General features: G+C 38.8%; 1 protein-coding gene across 7 annotated transcripts in view; it reads right to left on the bottom strand.

The window, feature by feature from the left end:
- Nucleotides 1–11,732: 11,732 nt before the first annotated feature.
- Nucleotides 11,733–23,813, bottom strand: part of TENT4A (terminal nucleotidyltransferase 4A) — a 61,866-nt gene continuing 49,785 nt past the window's right edge. For 4 of the 7 annotated variants that reach the window (XM_054189931.1, XM_054189934.1, XM_054189933.1 and 1 more), the window contains one exon: nt 11,733–13,998. In XM_054189931.1, coding sequence (XP_054045906.1) covers nt 13,819–13,998 — 180 coding nt within the window. In that variant the 3' untranslated portion in view covers nt 11,733–13,818. Of the gene's footprint in view, nt 13,999–20,873; nt 20,901–23,813 lie in introns of those variants that run through there. The other 3 variants (XM_054189932.1, XM_054189937.1, XM_054189939.1) reach the window with 2 other exon arrangements.

The following is a 23,813-nucleotide window of genomic DNA, read 5'->3' as shown; positions in this document are numbered from 1 at the left end:
GGATATACTGTCCACGTGGCAGTGGTCAGCAGGAACACTACAGCTCCAGGTCAGTTACAGACCTCAGTTATCACAAGAGACATGTGAGGTGCTGGGATGGAGGGAACGAGACAGAAACAATAACACCAGAACAGACTGAAACTCATTACTTCTGACGCTCATAAACCAGCCTGCTTCTATCTGGTTTTGTTTTCTTTGGATACAAAATTCAATCAAACTCATTACGTAAGGTTTGTATTTGCTGTAGCCCTTTGAGCATGTTGCTTCTGCATAGATATTATGATTGTATCTATTCATTGTTGTCCTCTTTATAGTTAAAAATGGAGCAAGAAGCAGAGATCAGCCTGAACAATTTTATTCTGCATTGTTCAACTCAATCCAAATCATCAATATGTGACTTTTTTAGAAAGATAATTGTTTTCCAGTTTTTGAGAACAAAAGTAACTTTTGCAAACTGAAAAGAATTTACAAAAAAAATGAAAAATAGCTTCAATTGTTTTCACTGAATGGATGTACAGTAGTTATTCCTGGTAAATTACAATCTTGTGCGTGGACATTTTACTTTCTGGGACTCCCTGAGGTGAGCTATATATTTTTTTAAGGCTATCATCTCAAATAGTGAACAACTTAATTAGCAGCAGGATTTACATTCTAAGAATACACAGAATGTACCTGTGGCAACAAAGGAGACAAATTTAATCAAAATGTTCTCTGCTTCCAAATCTTGATATCTGTCACACATGAAAGGCTGTAGTTCAGTGGGATGCAAGACTGATGAATAGGTCTAGAAGACCATATTTTTAGGTAGGTTTCCTAAGAAAAAGAAGCTTATGCAATTCTGCTTTCCAGCTGTCCCATCTACATGTCTTCTAATAGAAGATTTGATTCTGTTGGCCAGCTTCAATCAGGCTTGAAAGGGGTGAATATGAGGAAGATGACTGAGTTACTCTTAAGTCACGTGAATATTAGCAGCTTGGTAGAGGACACCAAATCACAGCAGTGTACTTGAGGAGGGAAAGATGCAGAATTCAGCTTCTACACACTGCATTTATCTACCACTGAAGATGCTGGCTTTGAATCTTAATCTTAATCTTAATATCACCCTCTCAGGTTTTTATAAGCACTTATTAATTATTTCAGTATTTTACACTTCTTGAGACATTTTACAAACATTAAATCCTGCATTATATTAAAACTCTCAAGAGCACTTTCTTAGCTGCTGTAAATCAGTTAATTCCACGGCGGTATTCTGACATGCACCGACAGAGGAAGCATCCCCACAGAAAATAAAGTAATGCTGGATTGCAGCTAAGGAGAAAAGAATTACCACGATGATGCATTATACAGTTTGCCTGATCTATTTTTTTTTCTTTCCATATAGGCGCATACTAAATGTTTCTATAATGAAGTAATAAAAGTCATCTAGATTTCATCTCCCAAAGTCCACGTATAAATGGAGTAATCATGGAGTAAAAATGGAGTAACTCCCTGCATGTGAAATCATTAGATTTTCAGGAAGGAACATGTTTTAGTGTTAGACGTTGTTAAGTGCAGGGATTAAGAGTATTCCTGCATACCTCTAGTAAACACTGTGTAGCATGAATTAAATACATAGAGCCAGAGGACATATTTAGTTTAAAAAAAAAAAAAACCAACAAAACCTCCTTAAAAGCATGACTAAGGGACCCACTCACACAATAAGGCAGGTCTCAGGCTGCCCTAACCTGTGCCCAAGCAGAACTGCCAATGGACCAAACCAGAGGACAGACCCAATAGGCAACACTCACAAATTTGGTGCGATTAGAATAATCCATGGAACGTTGACATAATAAGGTACATGCAAACTTACATACAAAGAAGCTTCTACACATCAATGAAAGCTTGATTTCATATATATAAGCACGTTAGCCTTGCTAATATTTACCACGGACTTCACTGGCCTGAATCCCGCGTGTGGGTAGGAGCAGAGCCGTACTAGAAACGGCATCGGCCACACAACAGAGCAGGGACAGTGACAGGCTGAGATAAATCAGAGAAGTGGCGGATGGCAAAAAAAGACAATAATAACTGGAGGCTCTACTACCGCACGGAACTAAGTTGTAGGTGGGCAAGTGGCACAATGGGGCACAATGGACAAAGTATTAAGGCCCTATAAATGGATGCAAACTTTCCCTCCTGTTTGATTCTTCCTCTTTCCCTTCACCCGCCATGAGTCCCACTGATCTCTCTCTCCACTCCCCCTCCCCAGTACCTGCGTGCAATTAGCTTTCTCTTCATTTTCTCCTCACTCTACAGCCCTTTACCACTCTCCTGTGTAGTTGGAGAAGCCAGTACCACCAGTACCTTTTAATGCAATTTTCTTTAATTTCATCTTATTACGCCTTTTCCCAGATCCTTTTCATTGCAGAAGCTCCTTTTCTCTTCTGGCCCTTTTCTCCTCCACACAAACCACTCTCAGCTTATCTGGAGACGGCTTACCTCACCCTGAAGCAGCCAAAGCTCTGGAAGCCGCTGCCTGCCTCTGAGGGGGATTGAAGAGAAATGTAGTGGGAGAGAGAAGCCTCCGTCCAGAGCACACAGCTCCCCTTTCCAAACCAACCCCTTTGCAGCTCTGGTTCCTCCATCCAGAGGTATTATCTTGCATTTAGTAGCCCCGAACGGGTGTCTCTTCTTGGGATCTGTCCAGCTGCTTTTCAAACTCAAATAAGATTTCACACAACAAAATCTTTCAGGAAGAAATTCTGCAGCTTAACCAGGAGTTATGGAAAGCGTTCCCTTTGCTCGCTTTCAACCTGCACCTACGTGATTTGCTTGATGCTGCTCCACTGTTATTAGAAGAGACTGGCAACTTCCCCTTTGCCTATTTTAGACCTTTATCACATCCGTCTTCACTTATCTTTTCCCAAAGGTGAAAAGTCCTAATCTGTATATTCTATATGGTCTTATATGGAAACTATAGAGGACATTGCTCTCCACGTGACCAAATCTGCCCATACTTTGAATAGAAGGCTCAGATTCTTCAATAAATCTGAATCGAGGCATGGATGTAATGACTGACAGCTATGTGAAAGCAACTTATATGGAAAAAAAAAAGACATACTGAAAGCTTTTTTTTTTTTAATATGTATATTGAATTCATGGTAAGAAATACAATACCAAACCATAAATAATGTGGCTACACATTATTACTACATGGCTAAAATATTTGATGAACTTCCATGAGACAAAGGTGATTTTTTTCTGAAGAGCTACTCATTATATAGCCTAGAAGTAGCTGGAGAAAGAAACAGGCTCTAGGAAAGATCTCCTTTTGGAAGAGGATTCAAGACCCTTCCACTACAGTAGAGCAAACGCTTTCTTCTGACAGTGAAAGCCAAGCAGCTCTGTAAAATCACACATTTCTCACACTGTCAATATAAACTCAAGATAATGAAAATCTTAAATGCTCTCACTGAATGTTAGGCTAAATTAAGACAGTACCCTGGCAAAAAGGTACAAGATGAGAAACAGATGTTAGTACCTTTATCTCTAGTAATTTCCAGGAAGAAGCTGGGGGTAAGATAGGAAAGAAAAGCTTTGGAAGGGGGAAGGAACACAAACATAAAGCCAACACCCAAACCCAGAGTGAAATAACTCTTAATTCTGGGTCAAGAAAAGATAACCTTGTCAACACATATAATTGTCTTTATAAGTTCTTTAATTAAACATAAGAGCCTATTTAAATTCAAGGTCTACTGATTCAGCCTGTTTCACTTGCAATTCCAATTCCTCTTTTAAAGCACAAATTAACTCTTAAACTGATGGCAACACAGACTCCCTGCATACAGCCTGGGCTGCACAGAAGAACTGAATGAAGTTCTGCCTTGCATAGGTCTATGCTTTATGTTAGAAGTCCTATTCCTATTTATTTTTCCGCATGCACTTTTAGTGAACACAATCTCATTTGCCACTGTGATTGCTGATATTATGTTACAGACTAAAGATTTCACTCTATCAACTCTTCAACCTTCAGAAAATAGTATTAATGCTAATTGACCAACTGAACTAGAGCTAGAGAACACAAGGAACATCAGTATCTGTTTGCACAAGGCAAAGAATCCCCAATCTGTATACTGCTTGGAGCTATTTTCAAGAGTGTCTTTTACATCCGTGCTGAGCATACTCTATTTTCAGCTGACATCTTAAACTTGAAGGGAGAGAAAAAAAAAAAAAAAATACAAAACACCCATTTCAGGCAAGCTGGAGAAAACCTGTCAGTGTCCCCATGCCATTCCCAAAAGCACCTAGGAACAAAAAAAAAAAAAAAACCACACCCAAAAAAAATCTCTTCTGCATGGTAAAACAATTAGGAGCCCATGCACCTGAGCTCAATCTGCGTAGTTAAGGGACTGAGAGATCCCTAAGAAGGAAACAACAATTTAACATCCGGAAGCATGAAATGTTATGCTAGTGGTACAGCAGCACAGCCCAAATCAAACATAGGGTTTCCCAGGTACGGTTTTAATTAAAAAAAAAAAAAACAAAAACACAAACAATTACCTTGGTCAGTGATCCATTACTTATTACAAATAAAGTGTTATGGGTATTATCCTTATGAAGCCAAATGAAATTACTTTTAAAGCTACCCTGTGCCCCAGGAAAGGTTTTTCAGTGGAGGTAGCACCCCCTCCACGCCCGAAGCGGGTGGGCTGTTCATTTGGCGATGGGACATCAGAGCGGTGCAAGAGCGCACCCTCTCCGCAGCCAGGGCAAACTGAACCTCGCAAATTTCATTATTTACCTTCGTAACAGCAGAAAATCTTGCGATATCCCGTAAGGAGCCAAGTAAAAATTAAAAAAAAAAAAAAAATTAAAAATCCTATATTTGAGTCGATTCAAAGTCTTACTGCTAGATGAGCAGCATTCAGTTCCAGGACTCCATGGGGACTTTCACTTAAAATAAAACGAAACAAACAAAAAAAATTACCACAACTGCAAAATGCACAGGAAAAAAAAAAAAAAAAGCTCTTTTTCCCCCCCTCAGATTCAGTGTTTACCTAAAAAGAGATAAGGACAAGCTAATTGTGAAGTATCCACTGACAACAGCCTGCTTAAAAAATGCTAGAAAAAATTAATTCACGTTCACTGCAATCCTTTTCATAAAACATCTTTAGAAAGATCGTGCTGAGCTTTCGACCTCATGTGCATCAGAAGGGTCTCCCAAATTTAAATGCATAAAGGATAGCATGTTTTGCCTTGGTAATTTAAATAGCATTCATGCCTAGAAAATTACAGTCCTCACAATCTTGGATGCCTCCCCATCCCTCCTCCCCCACTGTCCTCTCTCCTCTCAGGAGTTCATAAGCGCCAGAAACCACAGGTTTTCGGTTCCTACAAAAGAGAAAGGGCTACAGGGAAAATGAGAATATAGTTGTGAGATGAATGAACAGGTGGATCATTTTGAGAATTGTTCATCAGCCTTTTCTTTCTTTGGGGCTTGGTTGACGTGACTCTATACTCTTGGATATGGCAGGCAGCATCCTACATCTTGGCGTCTCTACAGGCATTTCTGAGTCTCCCAAGCAAATAACGATCCTAGCACTGTTCTGTGAAATGCAGCTAGACACTCGGATGTCTCAACAGTTCCATAATGCTTGATGAAGGGACACATGGAGATCCCATCTAGCTGTTTAGAACACGTCAGAGGTGGAGACATTTCTGAGCAAAGCTCCATGTGTGGCTTATCCCATGGTGGAACGTGCTCTGACCACTAAGGTGCAACTTGTGACTATGGCGTGATCATGTAGCAGACTCTTAACACATTCTAATGTGCCCCATCAGCTTGAATGATAACTGCATAATCAGGGTGGGTCTCAACTTTCTCTCTGCTGTAGGTAGAGCATCAAATTTAGAGCTACAGGGAGTGTAGAGAGGAAAAAAACCCGACTATATCCTGCATAAATCTGAGAACACTGGTATTAAGAATATTGTACAGTGAGTAACAGGTAAAATCAGCTTAATGGAGCTATTTCTCCCCTTTGGGACAGTCTAGACTAGCTGTACCAAGTTAAAGCAAATACATTAAAATAGTAGAGAAGAAAATACTTTCAGGTCACTAAGACCTGACTGTACAAGTGGATGGGAGGAGGACTTGGAGAGGGGACAGAAATGTATTCCTTTTAGACATAACAATCATGTGGTAGATCTCTCATTCCTCATGGGAGGGCCCTTCTCTTTGATGAAGAACTAGTCTCTTTGCAAGCCGTCGCAGACAGACAGGAGCCATGCAAAGAGAATTTAAATAGCTTTCATGACTATGGGATTACATTCTTCACAATCTCAGATGCCTCCCCACCTCTCCTCTCCCAGACATTTGAGTTTGGACCTACCTGTACCAGTAGGTCAACAAACAGGAATAAGAAGCAAGAGCCATCAGGGACTAAGCTAGGTCTTGGATGCCAGGCTGGGTCAAAGGGTGTCGTGAAATTCCCATCCCATTTTATCCCCTGAAGCGCTCAGGGTTATTGGAGGGGTCTGAGATGTTGCATGCCTGTTTCTTCCAGCTACTACAAAAGCTTCTGACAGGAAACCCAGAGTAAAACCACACGCATTTCTCTACCAAAATTGAAGGAGGAGAGATGGCTACTTCAGTCATACCAGATTCCCTAGATCAATTACATCCAGTCAGATCTTCCTTCTACTTGTCATCCATAGATCCGAAATGACAGTCAGCCAGTAATGCTTAGCATCCCCAGGAGGCAAATCACTTCTACATCAAAGCCAAAGATCAAAAGTTTGTCAATAAAAGAACAGTGCAAACTGATGCAAAAAGCTGGGTCATGGTATCTGTTATCTCTAGGACTTCACACCATTTTGACATGACATCATAAAAGCTAACTTGAGCTTTGATGAATCTCCAGATTAAGTAGATCCTCGGGTGTCAGAAGATTCTTTAAACCTGTGTCTGTAGCTCCTGCCATGACTGAATAAAGAAAAAAAGAGGATTACATTTTTCTTTTTGTCCCTTCTTTCTTTCTCCCTGAAGTGAGGAAAGACACAGGTAATTTAACCAGCAAAACTCTGGACTTGTACTAAAAGAAAAATCACTAACACTACTGGCAATATTTCAACTGATGTGTCTTAGGTTCACACATCTTTATGAGACAGGTTGGTGAATTCAGTCATACTGTCAAAAAATATCCCCAGGTCTCTTTCCTCTGTATCATTTCTAACCCATAAGCTTTCACTGATTTGAAGTAGCTATAAATTCTTAATTTCCAGCCTTGTGCCTTGTATTTCATCCTGTCTCTAATACGCAGTACAACAAAACTCTTCACGCTTCCCACATTTGTCACATCAGCAAATCCAGCCAGCGCATGGCAGTTCTTGTGTCACGACCATTAGCGAACACAGTCAAAATAATCTGTTTCTAAAATTAATCTTCAACTAACTGCACCACCTTGGCCCAAAAATTTGCACTTAGCGCCATCTATTGATTCCATTCCAGTGAAGTAGAAGGTAACACCCTGGTTCATTCACCAAGTGGCACTGAACCATACCATACGCTTTACTGAACAATTTAAAGAATATGTGTTTGGTTTGTTGGGTTTTTTTGGTTTTTTTTGGTTTTTTGTTCTTTTTTTTTTAATTGAAGAAACACTGTCTTAGACATTACAAAACATTTGATAAATTAATTTTTCCCTCGGTTTCTAATTGGCCCTATTCTGCTTTCCCCACAGAAACAAAGATGCAATACTGATAGGAGTTGTCCCAATAACAACTTTATTCATTTCTCAGCGATACTGGTAGCTCAGAGATCCTGGAGCTGTTCTCTATACATCATACTAGCACTAGAGGGGCTTTTTTGCTGCTGGCTTTAAGTCCTTATACATAGATCATCAGCTTGGGATGTCACAATTCCCATTCTGCTGGGATGGTTATTTTATATTTCAAGTTAAGATCATTAAGTTCTTAGATTTTTGCTTCCTTTTTCTTTGTGGAAATTTCCTTTTCTATATACCTGCTCCTGATGAACTTTATCGCCCCCTTCATTTCTGTGATGCAAAGTAAGGAACAGCTCTGATCTAGACAGATATGACCTAGAGTTATTTAGGTAAAACTTGAGCAAATAGCAGCTTCCAAACCTTACCTCTGAAAAAGACTTTTCAGGAAGCTTTCAGCTCCCATCAGTGCTGTTTCACTACCTTTCAGGCAGTATTAGTGTAAGTATTCCACCTACCCCTGTACTGCAGAATAAATGCAAATAAGCAGATTTTAATTATCAAAAGTTTCCACAATGAATCTATGCAACTCTCATCAGGAAGAAGAGGCGAAGGACTTAGCATTTTGGAGTATTTTGCTGATGCCCTCCATGAACCCCTATACTCCCACACATCTGCACTGTGTCACCATTGCAAATGCAAGTTGACCGAAATCAGAGGACACAAAATATATGTTCATCAATAATAATAATAATACAAAGAAAATACAAACAAAAATGCATTTTAATCCAGAAAATCTATTTATTTACTTCTTGATCAGTAATATATGTTTGGGGACTATGCATTTCCAGGGATTATTAACTTCAGAAGAAAGTGCATTCTTACCTGTTTCAACCCGCTGGTCCTAGAACTTGCAGATGTATTTTATCAAGTGCAGGGCAAAGTGAAAAAAATGAACAATTCCTGCCTGACTTCTGGCCCCATTAAAACACTTCATAAATCCAACAGAGATAAAGATAAAACAAAAAAAATAGTTATTCTTTTTTGTGATATAACAGAAAAATTTAGATTATGAGCAGCCCCACAGAGGCCATGTGGCCCAACCTCCTGGGTCCAGCAGGACTGACTTTGAAGTTAGCGTGGGTTTACTTGGGGCCCTGTCCAGGCGGGGTTTGAAAATTTCAAAAGGTGGAAATTTCACAACCACTTGAGAGCATTTGTATTCAGCGCTTAACCACTCGTGATTTTCTAACCCTCACGTCCACACGGCGCACGTCACTCGCACAATCTTATGTTTCTTGACCACTCCTTTTTAACAGAGGAGCAGGAAGAAACGGCAAGTCATTTTGTTCGGCTCTTCTATCAGGAACTAGTCAGAAAACTTGTTGCACAGACCTGCTCTTGAGGAGAAGTGGCAGGATTTCCTCTTAATTTGAGGGGCAAATAGATCTACTGGGATGACTTTGCTCCTCCTGAGGTCCTCGTAAGGACAACAGAACAAACTTTGCACTTCAGCTGAGAACTGCAACTCTGCTCGTCTGCCTGAGACTGCACGCACGTATATGAATGACTAGTAGATTAACCTAATTCTCTCTTCCTCCGTCTCCTAAGAAATTTCCCTGAGAGAATGGAGATGATTTGATGATCTCACCCGTGATTATACAGTAAGTGGTACTCAAGTCATCTGTTATCATTTACTTGGCTCTTCAAATTAGCCAGATGCAACCAAGAGTAATCCTGAAGGGGTGGATATAGCCCATCAGAAGATTCAGCTTTTCCTCTCTGGAAAAGAGGAGCAAGAAGCAAGGAATCATCTTGCAAAGATTTTCTGAACAGAACATCCCCAGGTGGATCAGTGCCAAAGTTTTCACTGATAGAAAGTGGTAATTTTAGCAGAGAGGTTATGGACTTCCAGTTTAAACACCACTTTCATCCTCTCACACAGAAAATCCTGTAATAGGAGCTCCTAAATCCTGCTCGGTTTAGGTTTAAAAATGAGTCAGTGAAGTATTTATTTGGAACCCATTTTTTTAGTAAGACAGTAAATCAACCTACTGTTCAGCTCTCGTAAGTTACTCAAGCAGGAAACAGCTTTGCTGCACAGCTAAGAATTCACAGCAGAAAAACATGTCACAGCAGTGGGTAAGGGGAAAGTACTGGGGTCGGAGACAAGGTGCCCTTTGCACCCACAATCTTTGCACGAGAGACAGCAGCACGAAAGCCATAAGCCATGCCACAGCAGAAAGTTTTCCTGATCTCAAGCATGGAGACATGTATGAGCGTGCACATAAGGCTACTCCCTGAAGGGAAAAAAAAAAATCCCTCCATTAATAATTTCCTTTTACGTTCATGCAACAATCTGCCAATAAAAAAAAGTCTTATTAAAAAAGCAAATGGTTGAGGAATCCCTAATTGATTTGAGACTGTTCTCCCACAGGCAACATTCTCCCTCAAAACTTTTGCAGTAGCATTAATGCTGAGAAGAGATGTGACCAGAACCTTAGGCAGCAATTTTGCATGTTTTGGGTACATAGACGTTCTAAGAGATGCATCCCAATCATCCTTTCACTGAAACATGACTGTAGTCCATTCCTTTAACCAATTATAATAACAATATATGGCTGATCTTATAGTAATAATCCTTAGTTAAAAAGTTAAAAACACTTTGCCCAATAAATGTCTTGCAGACATGAACTGTCCATAGTTTCTTTAAGTGATCTCCTACTGCCAAGAACAACTGAAGGATTTCTGTCATCCAAAACAGGCAAGGCACCTCCAGGATTGAAACTTATGCAGTCTGTTTGAAGTAAAAAACAAACAAACAAACCAAATTTAATACAATAGGCTAACATCCTGGTTGAAAAGAAAGCATAAAGCCATCTGAAGATGGTTTTGGGAAAGGTCAGCTGAAACAGTCTTCTGGCTGTGAACCTACGGTTCAGTAAATGGTCAGTATTGTGATTCTGACACCGCTTTCTGTTACAGGTGAATTCAAGTGAACAACCTGTACTATGTCTGAATACAAGGGTTTATTTACAAACCAACAAGATTAGAGCTTTTATTCTGGTTGATCATGTCACACACGCATCCACTCACACACACCCCCCCAAAGCAGGACATTTGCCAGGGCCTCAACTCCCTTCCCAGCAGGAAGGCTTGCTGCTGCTGTCTGAAGGTCAGGCAGAAAACCATGTCCCTTCATGCGATACAGCTACTCACCGTTACCAGTCCGAGGCACTATCAGTCCACGTCCCTGGGCATCCCCCTGGTGTTTTTCTCCACTCATCTTCCTGATCTCCAGGGTCTTTCCTCCAGGCAGAATCTTTACTTTCCTTTTCAGGCCTCCCTTCTTTCCAAGGCCACTTCCAAAATCCTTTTTGGCACTACATCTACTTTCCATATCACGCCAAGCCCCTATCAAAATAGTCTGTGCGCATAAGTACAAGGCACCATCAGCATCTAATCAGTGCCTCGTCTCGTGTTTCTTAATTGCAGAGTTCAGGACATAACTTTGGTTTTAGAAGCTCCTTCCAAAGACTCAGTTTCTGAAATTTTGACTTTGAATCAGTTATTAATACTTCAGAGTCCTCTCAGGGGGTAAACAGACACTAACAAAAAAGATAAGGTATGTCCAATCTTTGAGGAGGCTGAAAACTGGACAGAGATTTTGAAAGGAAGTTAGAAACTACGAGGAGGGACTAAAAAATTATATGGCAAGTTAAGGTATCCCAAGGGATCTGTCAGTCAATCTCCCCTTCTAAGAATATTGTTGTGAACTACCTCCAACTCCTTTGCTCTCTCATATTATCATGGGATCAAATCCACAACTACAAAACCAACAGCAGTGTTCATTACTCCCTTTATAAACACATCACAAACATTAACGGAGAGCGTCCATCCATCTTTGAAGCTCATTCTGAAGGTGTTCAGCATGAACATGTTAAAGCAGATGTTCAAAGTGTATGTCAAACAAGGTGATAAGGTCAAGTATTACTTCATCCATTAAATTTCCCATAAAAAGGTACAGAAGAGTGACTGGTCTCCAAAGTTTATTAAAAATCAAAGAATAGAAAACTTTACATAAAAATATGTCAATTTTAGCTTCCACATAGTTGTCCACACAAAAAATTTAAACATGATTTTTTTAAACCTGTAGCACATAACCACAGTGATAGCCAGGCCAATTTATTTGGTTCACCATGACTGAAGTGTTACATGATATCACTTTTCAAATGAGTTTTGCTTTAAAATGGACGCTAGTATAAGACACCAACTAAAGCCTTTGAAGGCTCTTTAATGTAGTTATGCTCAATATTGCTAGTGTGTGAAGACTAAGCAGTACAGGCTCATGTAACAGCCCTTAGATATTATTTATGAATCAGCTCACAATTTTTAAAACTTTTTTTTTTTTTTTAATTGTGATGAGTCTGGAGCATTAAGACAAACTTTTTGCAAACAGATATGCACTACTCTACTTTGGAATGTTGCCCTCTCTCCCCTCAAGGACCTGTTTGTGTTTGACAGATTCAGTAATAACATGAACTACTTCTGCTCCAAAGGCATACAGCATATTAAAAAGCTTCATGCTTGCCACCTCATTTTAATAATCAGATATCAGTTTTAAAACCTTCTATATCTGTACACAGTATAGACGTCCTGTTCACAGGATTCTTCAGCTTCCTCCGCTAGTGACTTATATAACTGATCTGTAGTTTTCTGTATAGCTTTAGAACTCTCACTAAAAAGAAAAAAAAAACCAACAAAACGGGAAGTCAGAGGGCATGAGATGCGACCTACTCCCAGGACAACTGTGGTGCTTTAAAAACTCAGGGTTAGGCAGGATGTACATTTTTCAAAAAGTTAAAGACAGTGTTTGTCATGGCAATACACACTTGCATAGTATACCTGTATGCATCTGTAAATTAAGTGCCAGCCACTCATACTGTGTACAACACTGGGCTGTGCTCTCCTGCAATACATTAAAAGATACTTCTCGTAATGCTTAGAGCAGCTGAAGTACTTTTTATATATTTGCTCTTAACAGAACTAATGCATACTGCTATACAGATTCCTTAATGGAATCAACATATTTCCTTTCTCCACATTCCTTAAGCCGGGTACCTCTGTTTAATAACGTTGTTTGAACCCAAACATTAACAGGTTACGTTACTAAAATGCATCAAAGCATGTAGCTCACAGCTTTTTAATTTCACATCAGGACTTGAACCAACCTTTTTCCCCTCCCTTTCAAAAGTTTTACTTCTGGTACTACAAATGCTGGATTTGTTGTCTAGCTAAAGGAATAAAATTAAAACTCATTGGTCAGAGCAAGACGACTGATAGAGGCCAGACAATGAGCTAAAAAACACAGGGTCAAAATGCTTTGGAGCTTAATACCTTCTTAAAACCGTAAGCCAAATCGCACTTTCATTGTGAATCAAGAAGCCTCAAATATTACCAAATGTCATGTTTGTAACACTGCTCAGACAACCTGCCAAAACTATGAACCCAACTTAGATAATGCAACCTGGGAAAGGATCTGTAAATTAAAAAAACCTCTTCCCCTTAAATATAACTTATGTGACAATATGAAATTAAATTAAAAATTCCAAGTTATTGCACAAATTATACTTCCAATATTTACAGAGAAAAAAAATTCTGAACTTTGAAACAAAAACAGGAGAGCAGCAAATTTACTTTTATGAATTCCCAACTTGATTTGCTGCAAAGAAAAAAAAAATTCCAAGGGGCTGAAGTTTCCTTCACTTCTAAAATAAAAGAAAACAGAACCCACAAAGGAACCGATGTAGCCACAGCAAAAAAGCCACAGCATTTGTAACTGTCCTTGCAGTTCTATTGCCAGAGCTGCTTCGGCACTGTATGAACCATTGTGGGAAGGCAGAAAACAAACTTCCACATTTAATAAGGCTTCACAGATAAGCACAACTACTTCTTGAAGATGGACTGAACCACCACACAAAGAAACATGCAAAGAAGTCAGCTGCAGATATTTGGCAACACCAATAAAACGATGTGCTGGACGCTGGTCTCCATCCCCCAAGTCGAGTGGCACTCGCTCAGTTTGTCTGAACAGGGAAGGTCATTTTGGCATCTGCCATTATCTGCTCAGACTAATAGGCAAACTGTCTCTGTGTTTTTTTCTTCTCCACATATTACGATTGTACTGGTGGTGTCCTCGGTTACCAACTGGTTGCCGCATGCCTCCGCTGCCGACAGGGCTGTAGCTGTTGCCTTGGTTATGAGTTCCTTTCATGGAAAACTTCATTCCACTGTGCTGCTAAAAAACACAAGGTAAGAACTCAGTTTAGGCATACAAACAACTGAAACAAAGCACATATCACCAGTGGTATTTCCTCAATATAGAAGTCATTCCCACAGAACGCTCTTTGAAGAAACTGGTCTTTTCACGCTTGTCTAATTTTAGCTGTGCAAGTGCAATGGCACTAACAGCTTAATAAGCGTTTTCTGAAGTAAACGTACTGCAAATGAAATTGTGTAGATTTCAAAGAATCCTTAAAACCCTTGGATTTCAGTTTGAAATACGCTCCCTATGCATCACCCTTATAAAAACAAGAGACCTTCCATTCCACATTAAATACTAATTGTGACAGTTGTGTCTATTTTAGAAGATCTTAGCAAGAGCATGACCAAGTGAGATACTCGATAAGACTTTCAGAAACACCATGGAGAAATGTAAGGGTGCGATCATATGAGCTGATACAAAGCACAAGTCTGCTCTGCCCATAATCTCATTCAGCTACAGGTAAACTAGCTATGGCTTGTGAGGAGCTTGTAAATCCTACTAGTCTGATCACAGGGCTACATGGCTTCTAGACCATACCTCACATCCAGACCAAGGCAAAACAATTAAGTGATCAGGAACATGGTATGACACTTTCTTTGGAGGGAATCTCCAATAACTTGGAACAGAAGCTGCCAAAATGGTTTAGTGGCAGCCTAAGTAAATCTACCACACCGTAAGTCAGTACAGGCACCCCTGTCACTTAATGGCATACAGTATGTTGGTTTACATACTTGTTTTACATACATTTTAAGTACATACATGGTATGTACTTAAAATATGTACAAGAGTTTCAAAAGATGAAACTGGAACAGACTTCCCAAATACTGATAACTTCAATGCAAGCAACTTTTTCTGATGACTGACAGCAATAGCTTAAAGACAGACAACTGACTGCCTTCAACAAAAAGCTAATACATCATTTTGTCTACCATAAGTGGTTAAACAGGAACAGCACAAAGCTAACATTTGAGGCAACTGCTTAGAATACGAAATATCTGCAGCTACTTTACTAATCTATAGTTCCAAACAAGTTTGGAGTAGAAAGAAATATCAGAACACCAAGCCATCATTACAAGTGTGTGCACAAAACCAAAAGTTATTGAAAAGCATAATTCCATAAGCAATGTTCTACTGTCAAATTATAATTAGAAGAGACACTGAGCATACAGGAAAAACAAACTGGTGAAGACTAACATTGAGGAATAATTAAGGTTAACTGCAGGATGGTCAAAACCTCTAAAGTTGTTTTTTTTATTTGTAAAGTATATCCTACAGTAACCTCATCAACCTTCAACATGCAACTTCTACACTCTCAGGACAGACGTGCTAAGTGTTGTCCTCAGACTACCAATGGTGAAATATTTAAGGACAAACAGAAAAAGGGGAGCGCAAGCTAAGAATCTCGCATTCTTAAGAGACACAACTGCCCAAACCTTATTTATTGATGTATGTTGCTAAAGCATCTACCAGAATCTATTTGTGAAAGTCAACAAGATGAAACTTAAAAAAAAAAAAAAAGTAGAATAAGTTTATACTTTTGGCAAGTGGTCCTTCAAGCAAATACACCACCTTGTCACATTCTTGCGCAGCAAAGTTTTCTAGTTCAATAAGTGTACATCTGACTTAATTATATAAACAGACACTTAAGCACCTACATCAAATGAGGTCAAAATATTAAAAATGGTCCTTCAACAGTTAAAACACTAAAACCAGCCAGTCATTACAGTTACCCTCAATTATATGCTGAAAAAAAAAGGAAGAGGAAAACTTTAGTTTTGCTACTGTAGAACGAGAACAAAACTCTGACCAAGGAGCATACAAAGTCTCAGTGAGCCTATCTTCTTCAGCTGGAAATGTGAAAAATCTGGCAACTTCATCCTCCATTTGAGAATTCAGAAAGAAAAAAAAAAAAAACAAACAACAAAAAAACCAAAGAAACAACAAAAAACAACTGGGGGCAGGAAGGCAGGTCACCACAAGATCAGACGAGCACCACAGCAAGTATGACAATTAAACCTACCCATATCCTAAAAGAAGCCATATCCCTGGTTTGTTCAAAAGGTAACCAAACTTCCAAAGAAGGATTAATAAGCTAGCTAGAAAGTGATCTCTAGCTTGTCATGAAACATTTCACACTTTTAGGCCATCAAGATAAAAACTGTCAAACTATCAGCAGAATCCGAATCCACCTGCTAACGACTCAGCTGAGAGAAGGTCCATAAGGAAGCTGACTCGGGGGCCCTGTAAGTCAGAGATGATGCCTTTAAATTTAGTAGTTGTCAATTAGATAGTTATTTTGTTTAGATTTTTGAAATCACAAGCTTTTAGCATCCTGTGCTATGGCATTTCAGAGCTTAAACAAGCATCATATTTAATTTGAACCTACCATCTGATGATTTTTTTTTAGTTCTCAGAATAATTAATTTCTTGTCGTTCTGCTCTCTGACTTTTCCATATACAGCTGATGGCTACACAGACCTAGATCATATACCTCCTCATTTTCTTCTCCAGGTTAAAGTATCATTCATTCTTCACACAGAAGCAGTTCCACATGTTTGACTACTCTTACCATCCTTGCCTACTCTTCTTCCGTTCTTCAAATGTCAGAGGCAAAATTGTACTCACTGTTCATGATGGAAGACGTACATAGATTTTTACATGATGTTTTCATTTCTGCTCTTTATTGCTAATAATGTCTGAAATTTGGTTTGACACTCAATTGTCGGTAGAAAAATCAAGAAAGCCTTATCAAGGCAGTTTTCTGCAAAAACATCAAGATCTCAACTTTGCCAGAAACCGTCAGCCCAGGGCCTACCACTCTCCACAAAGTTTAATGTATTTCTCCCCCTCGCATTGCCTTGAAAGGTCCTTCGGTATGCCTTCTCAGTTAAGGAGCTTAACAACACAAGTAAACTTCGCCACACTTCATCCATTGCCTTTCAGACATTAGGCAGCACAAGGCCTGGCACAAATGTACTACAAAAATTGAATCTTTGTTTCTCATCTTTTAACTAGTTAATTGTTTACAAGAGAATGCACACCTTTCACTTAGTTTCTTTCAGAATCTTTGATAAAAGAATTTTCCTTCCTGTCTTTTGGAAATCTCAAGAGACTGTATCAAACAGCTTTCTCTTGTCCACACACTTCTGGATATTCACACGCTTGGGACTCCCATGATCACTGAGAAATGGCACATGTCTGTAAGCAGATAACAGCTGGAGTGACATTAGATGATCAAAAAAGAAAGCCCTTCATCTGTGATGTCACAGACAAATCTTTGGTTTAGATGTTTTGACTTCTTTAGATCTATTTCTCTTGATAGAATAATGTTCTCTCCTATCATAGAGCTATTGATTCAACAACTGAATGATAGAACTGTTTGGGGGTTGGTGGTTGGGGTTTTTTTTCTGGTTTTTTTTGTTGTTGTTGGGGTTTTTTTGTTTGTTTGTTGGGATATTATTTTTTTTGACAAATTTGTTGAGTTTGATCCTCTGCAAATAAGAGCTGCCAGATTCCGGAGAAAAAACTATAAAATTGCAATTAAGGCAAGCCGCGGGGCAGTGGGTGGGGTAGAATTCTTTATCCCATACACAGTTAAAAAAGCTTCCAGATATTTTAACAGAAATTTAAGAAAAGGATGTTCCTGGCCTTTATCCCAAACAGAAATCTGGTGGAAATTGAAATACCAGGTAATTCTTTGCTAAGGAAACCAAACTTTTATTCTTAAATACTGGCAAATTTACTATACAAAACTGCTGATGTTCAAAGACTGTCATTATTCAAAAATAAAATTTATCGCCAAAAATAAGTCACCTACACTTTGAAATAACATGAGTAACATAACAGAGCTGAAGTCTAAACATAAACAGGGTTTCTGAATTGGTCTGGTGTTTGTGGTTTTTTACCCTTTAGTATCTCTAAAGTAAGGAGAAAAACACAGAGAAGTGTTATCGATGAAAATGAATTATCAGTACCCTTAACTTTAACAGAAAAGAGAATATTCATATAGCACTCAAAAACTGGTAAGGACCTACAGAGATAAAGGAAAACTTTAGAAAGGGCGTAAGAAAGTTTAGGAAGAACACATATATTTACTGTTTTGTTTTTAAGACTACAAGATTACTGGCCATGGTTGAATCTAGTCTGTAGTTGACCGAAATTGTAATCAAACTTGTAGACTTCAAAATCATTCCATGTGAAATATTACAGTAGTATTCAGAAGAACTTTAATGCACCATTAACATTTTAATTATTGCCTTAAATAACTTAATTTACATCCTCAAAGTATTTCATTATTTTCAATTTCTCAGCGTATTTCCAAATTCTCTATTTTCAGCTTGTAGCAAAAAACAAAACAAAAACAAAAAAACCCCAAAACAAAACATAAAGAGCCCTTTTTTAAAGGATTTGTGTTCACTTTCACATTTTCTAAGTGTAACAACATCTGGAAATACACTAAAAAAATGCATCTTTCTTTTAAGTAAAATTTAGCTTCTTGTTCTTTACGAAATAAATTCAGTATTTTGCAGAGAAACAATGGGCAACAACCTAGCCATTATTTTAAATCCTTCCTGCACAGGCAATAGCTTAACTATTAGGCTATCGTTCAATCTAGCCTCATTACTTTAAATTAGCTAAGAGGATTCTACAAGATATTTGCACCTACCTGGGCATACTCTTAACCTGGTAAGATTTAGAAGTGGTTCAGATTTCTAAGCTGAAGTATAGTAAAACCAAAATAAGTTCATATTCAAGTTGTGTAGAACTGGTGATGTGGGGAAATAAGGCCCAAAGCCAATTGGGCCTTTTGCAAATACCAAAGACACTTCCCTTCCTTTTGGGCCCCTTGTTTGGGCCCACTGGCTACTTCCAGCTACAACTGACACGATCTTAAGTCCTGAACAGATTCTATAAAATGAGTCAAAACCCATTTCTCCTCCTATTAAAAGGAGAAAACAGCACTCATGCAACCAGTTGCGAGAGCAGCACAGAAAAGAAAAATCAACATAGAGACTAGAAAGAGCTCAAAAGCAAGAAGTTTCAGATGTTTCTCATCTTCTAACACTAGAGAACTGAAAGAGTCAAAGCCACCATGGAGCAGGTTATATCAGTCCTTCACATCTTATCTTACTTCGTGCAGTAGCTCTGTCAGTAGCCTGTAACAAAGGGAAGCTTTTGGTTCTCTCCACCTTTAACAACAGGTTAGGCAACCACTAATCTCGTCAGTTCAAAAATAAACTAGTATTTGAGAGATCAGAGGGCCTTGTCTCAGAATGAGTGACTTGACAGTAGAGACTACCATCATAATCTAAGCACATTTTGAACTGCCTTGTGGTAGAGAAAGTAGAATCTGACACACAAAATAAATACCCTTTTTGATCTTGTCACCAGTCAAGTTTCAAAAATGAGGGACAAGAGTCAAAACAACACTACCAGAAGACAGAACTCATACTGAAATTTTGCTACTGTTGTGACATGGGCCATGAAGTGTTATCTGCATACTTGTCATTAAGGAGAACAAGAGATAATAGCTTCTCTAGCATAAAGCTGACTATTTTAGACCTTAAAGAAAAATCTTATCCCGCTGAGATTTCTCACCTTTTTATTTGGCACAAAAAAGTATTACTAGAGCAAGCAGACCCAAAACACTTTGCAAATGATGAGCTGATATCAATACAGTATATAAGAAAAAGTCAGTAGAGGAAATGCATATGTGAATATTCAAATCAATCTCAGTTTGGGACCAACAATCTAATTACAGTGACATTGGAAGATAAATGTGTACTACGCAAACAAAAATCAGGTATTACTGCTACATTTCTATAAATTTTTTTTATGGTGGGTTTATTTATGTTCCTAGAAACTACTATTTAGATTTTATGTCTTTCCTGCAACTCAAAAAGCACTCAGGAAGCAACCACCAAGGTGGCCAGAGACTTTCATACAGTCATATAAACATCTAGGCTGGATGCTTTTATATGGAGACCTCTGGAGAACAGATTAGGTTACCCAGGGTTTATTCAAGCTGAGTTCCCTTTCCGTACACAGAAGGGTATCACCACGTAAAGGCTGTCCATATAAATATATGACAATCTAAGATGAAAAATATCTTGAGTACTGTTTTCAGCTGAACAGCCTCCGAAACTCAGATGCAGTTTTGTTCTCTCCATTCTTTAGGAAAGGAAATAAAACATCATCATCTTTTACTAATTTTGCATGTATTAAGTCAAAAACCAAACAGCGTTCTGTCATACAGAGAGATAGGAGTCTGGCATCTAGAACTGAAACTGTTTCCAAAATTGACAGTAGCATCCTCCTTCCTTTGTCTAAGAAAAAGCATGGACACCAAAAACGTATTCCACCCTAAATGAGAGCGCTCTAAATAAAAGATAAGAAAAATGCCACTTGGTTGACTGAAGAAACCCTCAATACCTAAGAAGCTTAATAATGCCACTGAAGAAACAAATTGGGTCACTTCTAAATTGAAGGGAATGCACTTAAAACTCTGAAGCATCACACTACACTAAGGGAGTTTAGCACATTTGTACATTCGACCAGTTGATGACACCTGCATTCTCAGAAATATTTGGCGAAGTGGACTAGAGTTCAGCCTTGACATGAATTAAAATGCATCTTTACAAATGTATATTTCATCAAAGTAAACTACACTTAACTGCTTGCGCTCATGTGAAAGAAATACATTTTTGACTCAAGCCCCTGAGCAAAGTAATTTTTGTTTCCAATGCTGCTAACTTTTGAGGAATCATTCCAGCCACACTAGCAGTATCAGCATTACCAGCGAGACGAAGCAACACCATTAACAATTGTGCTGGAGAAGAACAAACTCTGAAGCAGTCTTTCAGCTAGTGAAGTGCCTGTAAAGCAATATAAACAAGCAGTTTATAAGTTCAAGTGTCTGTCCTTATATGGCCAAACACAAAAGAATCTGAGAAACAAACTACTTCTACAAGTTCCTCTAGAAGTTATTTAGACTGTGGTATTTCAGCGCTGACATTAAGGTTTCATTCCTAGTTGTCTCCCGTGCTTCACAACTGAGCCAGTGAATGCTGCTACAAAATCTCAATGACACATTCATGGTTAGATACCATTTATCTAAAGGGCCTTCAGTGGAGGTTTTCTTTGGCACATGGGAAGCCAGCGCAGCAGGACTGGTGCTTACTGGCTTTAGATACTTTTGAATCAAGAGAACACTCTTTGAGAGAAAAAACAAAACAAAACCAAAAAACAACGCAATTTAAAGTAAAAGAGTTCTTCTGACCTAAACAACATGAAATTTTTTCCGTCTTCACTGGTGACTAAGTGACCAACAATCCAAGAGAGAACTGAACTTATTTCAAACTCCAAATAACAACACCAAAAGGAGTCCTTTCTTCTCCGTGGGAAGTCACCAAACAATTTTCACCCCCTCCATTCATCTGGACATGCATGCCAATATCTGTTTTTCTTGCTTATTGCAGTGGGCAGCACTGGTTCCTAAACTGTTCTGCTCTCCCAAGTGAAATTGCAAACTGCTTGTCAGCAAAGCAGAAGAATAATTACCTTGGAAAAATGATGATGATGATCCCAACAAGCACATAGACCTATATCAGGCGCTTAATTAGTCCCTGAACTGCCTGGAAATTCTCCAATTAATTATGCAGTATGTAAACAGAATTGGTAATCACACCAAAGCTGTTTCAAAAAAGAAAGTATTAGGAAGTTCTAATGGCAGAGAATTTGCCTAGAAGCCTGCAAGTTGTTCAAAATACAGCTACTGCTCTTGACATTGGCACCTCCTGCTTTTGAGGGTAGTACTGGACACTTAGGTACAGCTTCCAAGCTGAACTGAGGCAGAGAAAGTTGCCAGGGAAAAGGCTGAACACGCCATGCAGACAAATGAATCCCTTTCAAAGATTTTTTTTTTTTTTAATATGAAAGCACACTCTCTGTTAAGAAAAAGACTTGTACACATTCAAGTCTATCAGGATAAGAGTCCTCTGAGCTAGTAAAATGAGCCCATTAAAAGTTATATATTAGCATGGTCTTAAGTTATATTAACTGCAAAAGGAAAGCCATCGACCTAATCTAGCTCAGTCACGCTCCAGAAAGTTGCAAATTAAAAGGAGTAGAGTGACTTCATTTCTGGGTAGAATGATTTCATTTCCCGCTTCGGACTTGGTCATAATCCTTATCAAAAATGAACATTTCTACTTCACAATACATAAGCTTTTGGTAAATTCAATGCAGAAAAAGCATCATCCCATTTCTGAACTGTAGATAGCAAGAAATTCCTCTGATTTAAAAGGAATCCCAAAGGCACATCTTTGTCAAGCAAAGGCCACAGAAAAATTCCCAATTTTAAACATAAAAGTATTGCACAAACTACTAAAAGAACAGTTAACAAGTATTGGAAAGGACAGCCAAGTAACAGAAAGCCAGAAGAAGTGCTACAAAGCAGTTGGTTTTCCAAGATTCGAAATTCCATCAGAGATCCAAAATTCACGCAAAACATTGCCTCTTCACAACTGAGGCAAAAACTCTGGCTGCCAACTTGTTTTGTGCTAACAACTGCATGCCTCAAAACTGGAATCTTTTTTTGTATAATTTTGATGAAGTTAAGCTCCAGGGTACCTCTTCAGAAAAGCAGAGCTGTTAAGGAAAAGAATAAACTAGACTAAGTTTGCATTTTAGATGAAGTTTAGCTTAAAATAGCACTCCAGTTTTATTCTAAACAAACTTCAAAAGCTTCAGACTGTACACTAGCACGTGAATACTCAATTGAAGACATTAAAATAGCAATATCTTTTTCTATTAGCTTCTCACTAATAGAAAACATTTCCTGTGCAGATAAGCTGGTTTTGCCTAGGTAAGATTCAGCAGTAGGGGAGGACGGGTAAAGGAGGGGAAGAGCAGGAGACGAATCACAAGACCAAAACAAAAGGCACACCTCAAGATACAAGTGGGGCTTGGTAGATAACTGAGGATTGCAGAGCTAGCTAGAAAGAGCAAAGGGAAAGTAGCCTGGTCTAAAGGAAAAAGAGGGTGAAAAATATTGCAGCGAAGTGCCTAAACCAAGCAATTGTGTAGTAACCATGAAGAATTTGGGCACCAAGCTGTGACATGCCCTAGCTCAATGCTGATATTATTGAATACTGAAAATGCTGTCTGGGTGAAAAGTCTTCATTATTCATCTAAAAGTTTTAATGTTTAAAGCACCATCTTTTTTTATTATTATTATTCTGTAGTAAGTGGCAGTTACCATCTCTAGACATATAAATCAAACTCACAGGCTGAATGAAAAATATTCTCTGACATGCCAGGCTCCGAGTATTTTGATCAGCAGCACAAAGTCCAGCTGGAGGTCAGCAGCTAGTGGTATATCCCAAGAGCTGATACTAGGGTCAATGCTAGTTAACATCTCTGTTAATGACCTGGACGATGGGAGAGAGCGACCCTCAGCAGGGTGGCAGATTATACAAAATTGGAAGGAGCGGCCTATACATAAAAATGGTTGTGCTGCCAATAAAGAGGGACCTTGTCAGGCTGGAAAAAAGGGCTGACATGAATCTCATGAAGTTTGCAAAAGGGAAATGCTAAACTCTTCACTTGGGAAGGAATAACCCCACACACCAGTACACAGCTGGAAAGCAGCTTGGCACAAAATGACCAGGGATTCCTGGTGGACAAATTGAACATAAGCGAGCAAAATGGCCTTGCCTTAAGGAAAGCCAACAGCATCCTGGGCTACATTAGGGAGAGTATCTCTAGCAGGTCAAGGGAGGTGATCA

Source organism: Rissa tridactyla, chromosome 2, assembly GCF_028500815.1.
Source record: "Rissa tridactyla isolate bRisTri1 chromosome 2, bRisTri1.patW.cur.20221130, whole genome shotgun sequence".
Lineage (NCBI taxonomy): Eukaryota > Metazoa > Chordata > Aves > Charadriiformes > Laridae > Rissa > Rissa tridactyla.
Note: the sequence above shows the minus strand (reverse complement) of the source record. Positions and strands in the feature narration are given on the sequence as shown.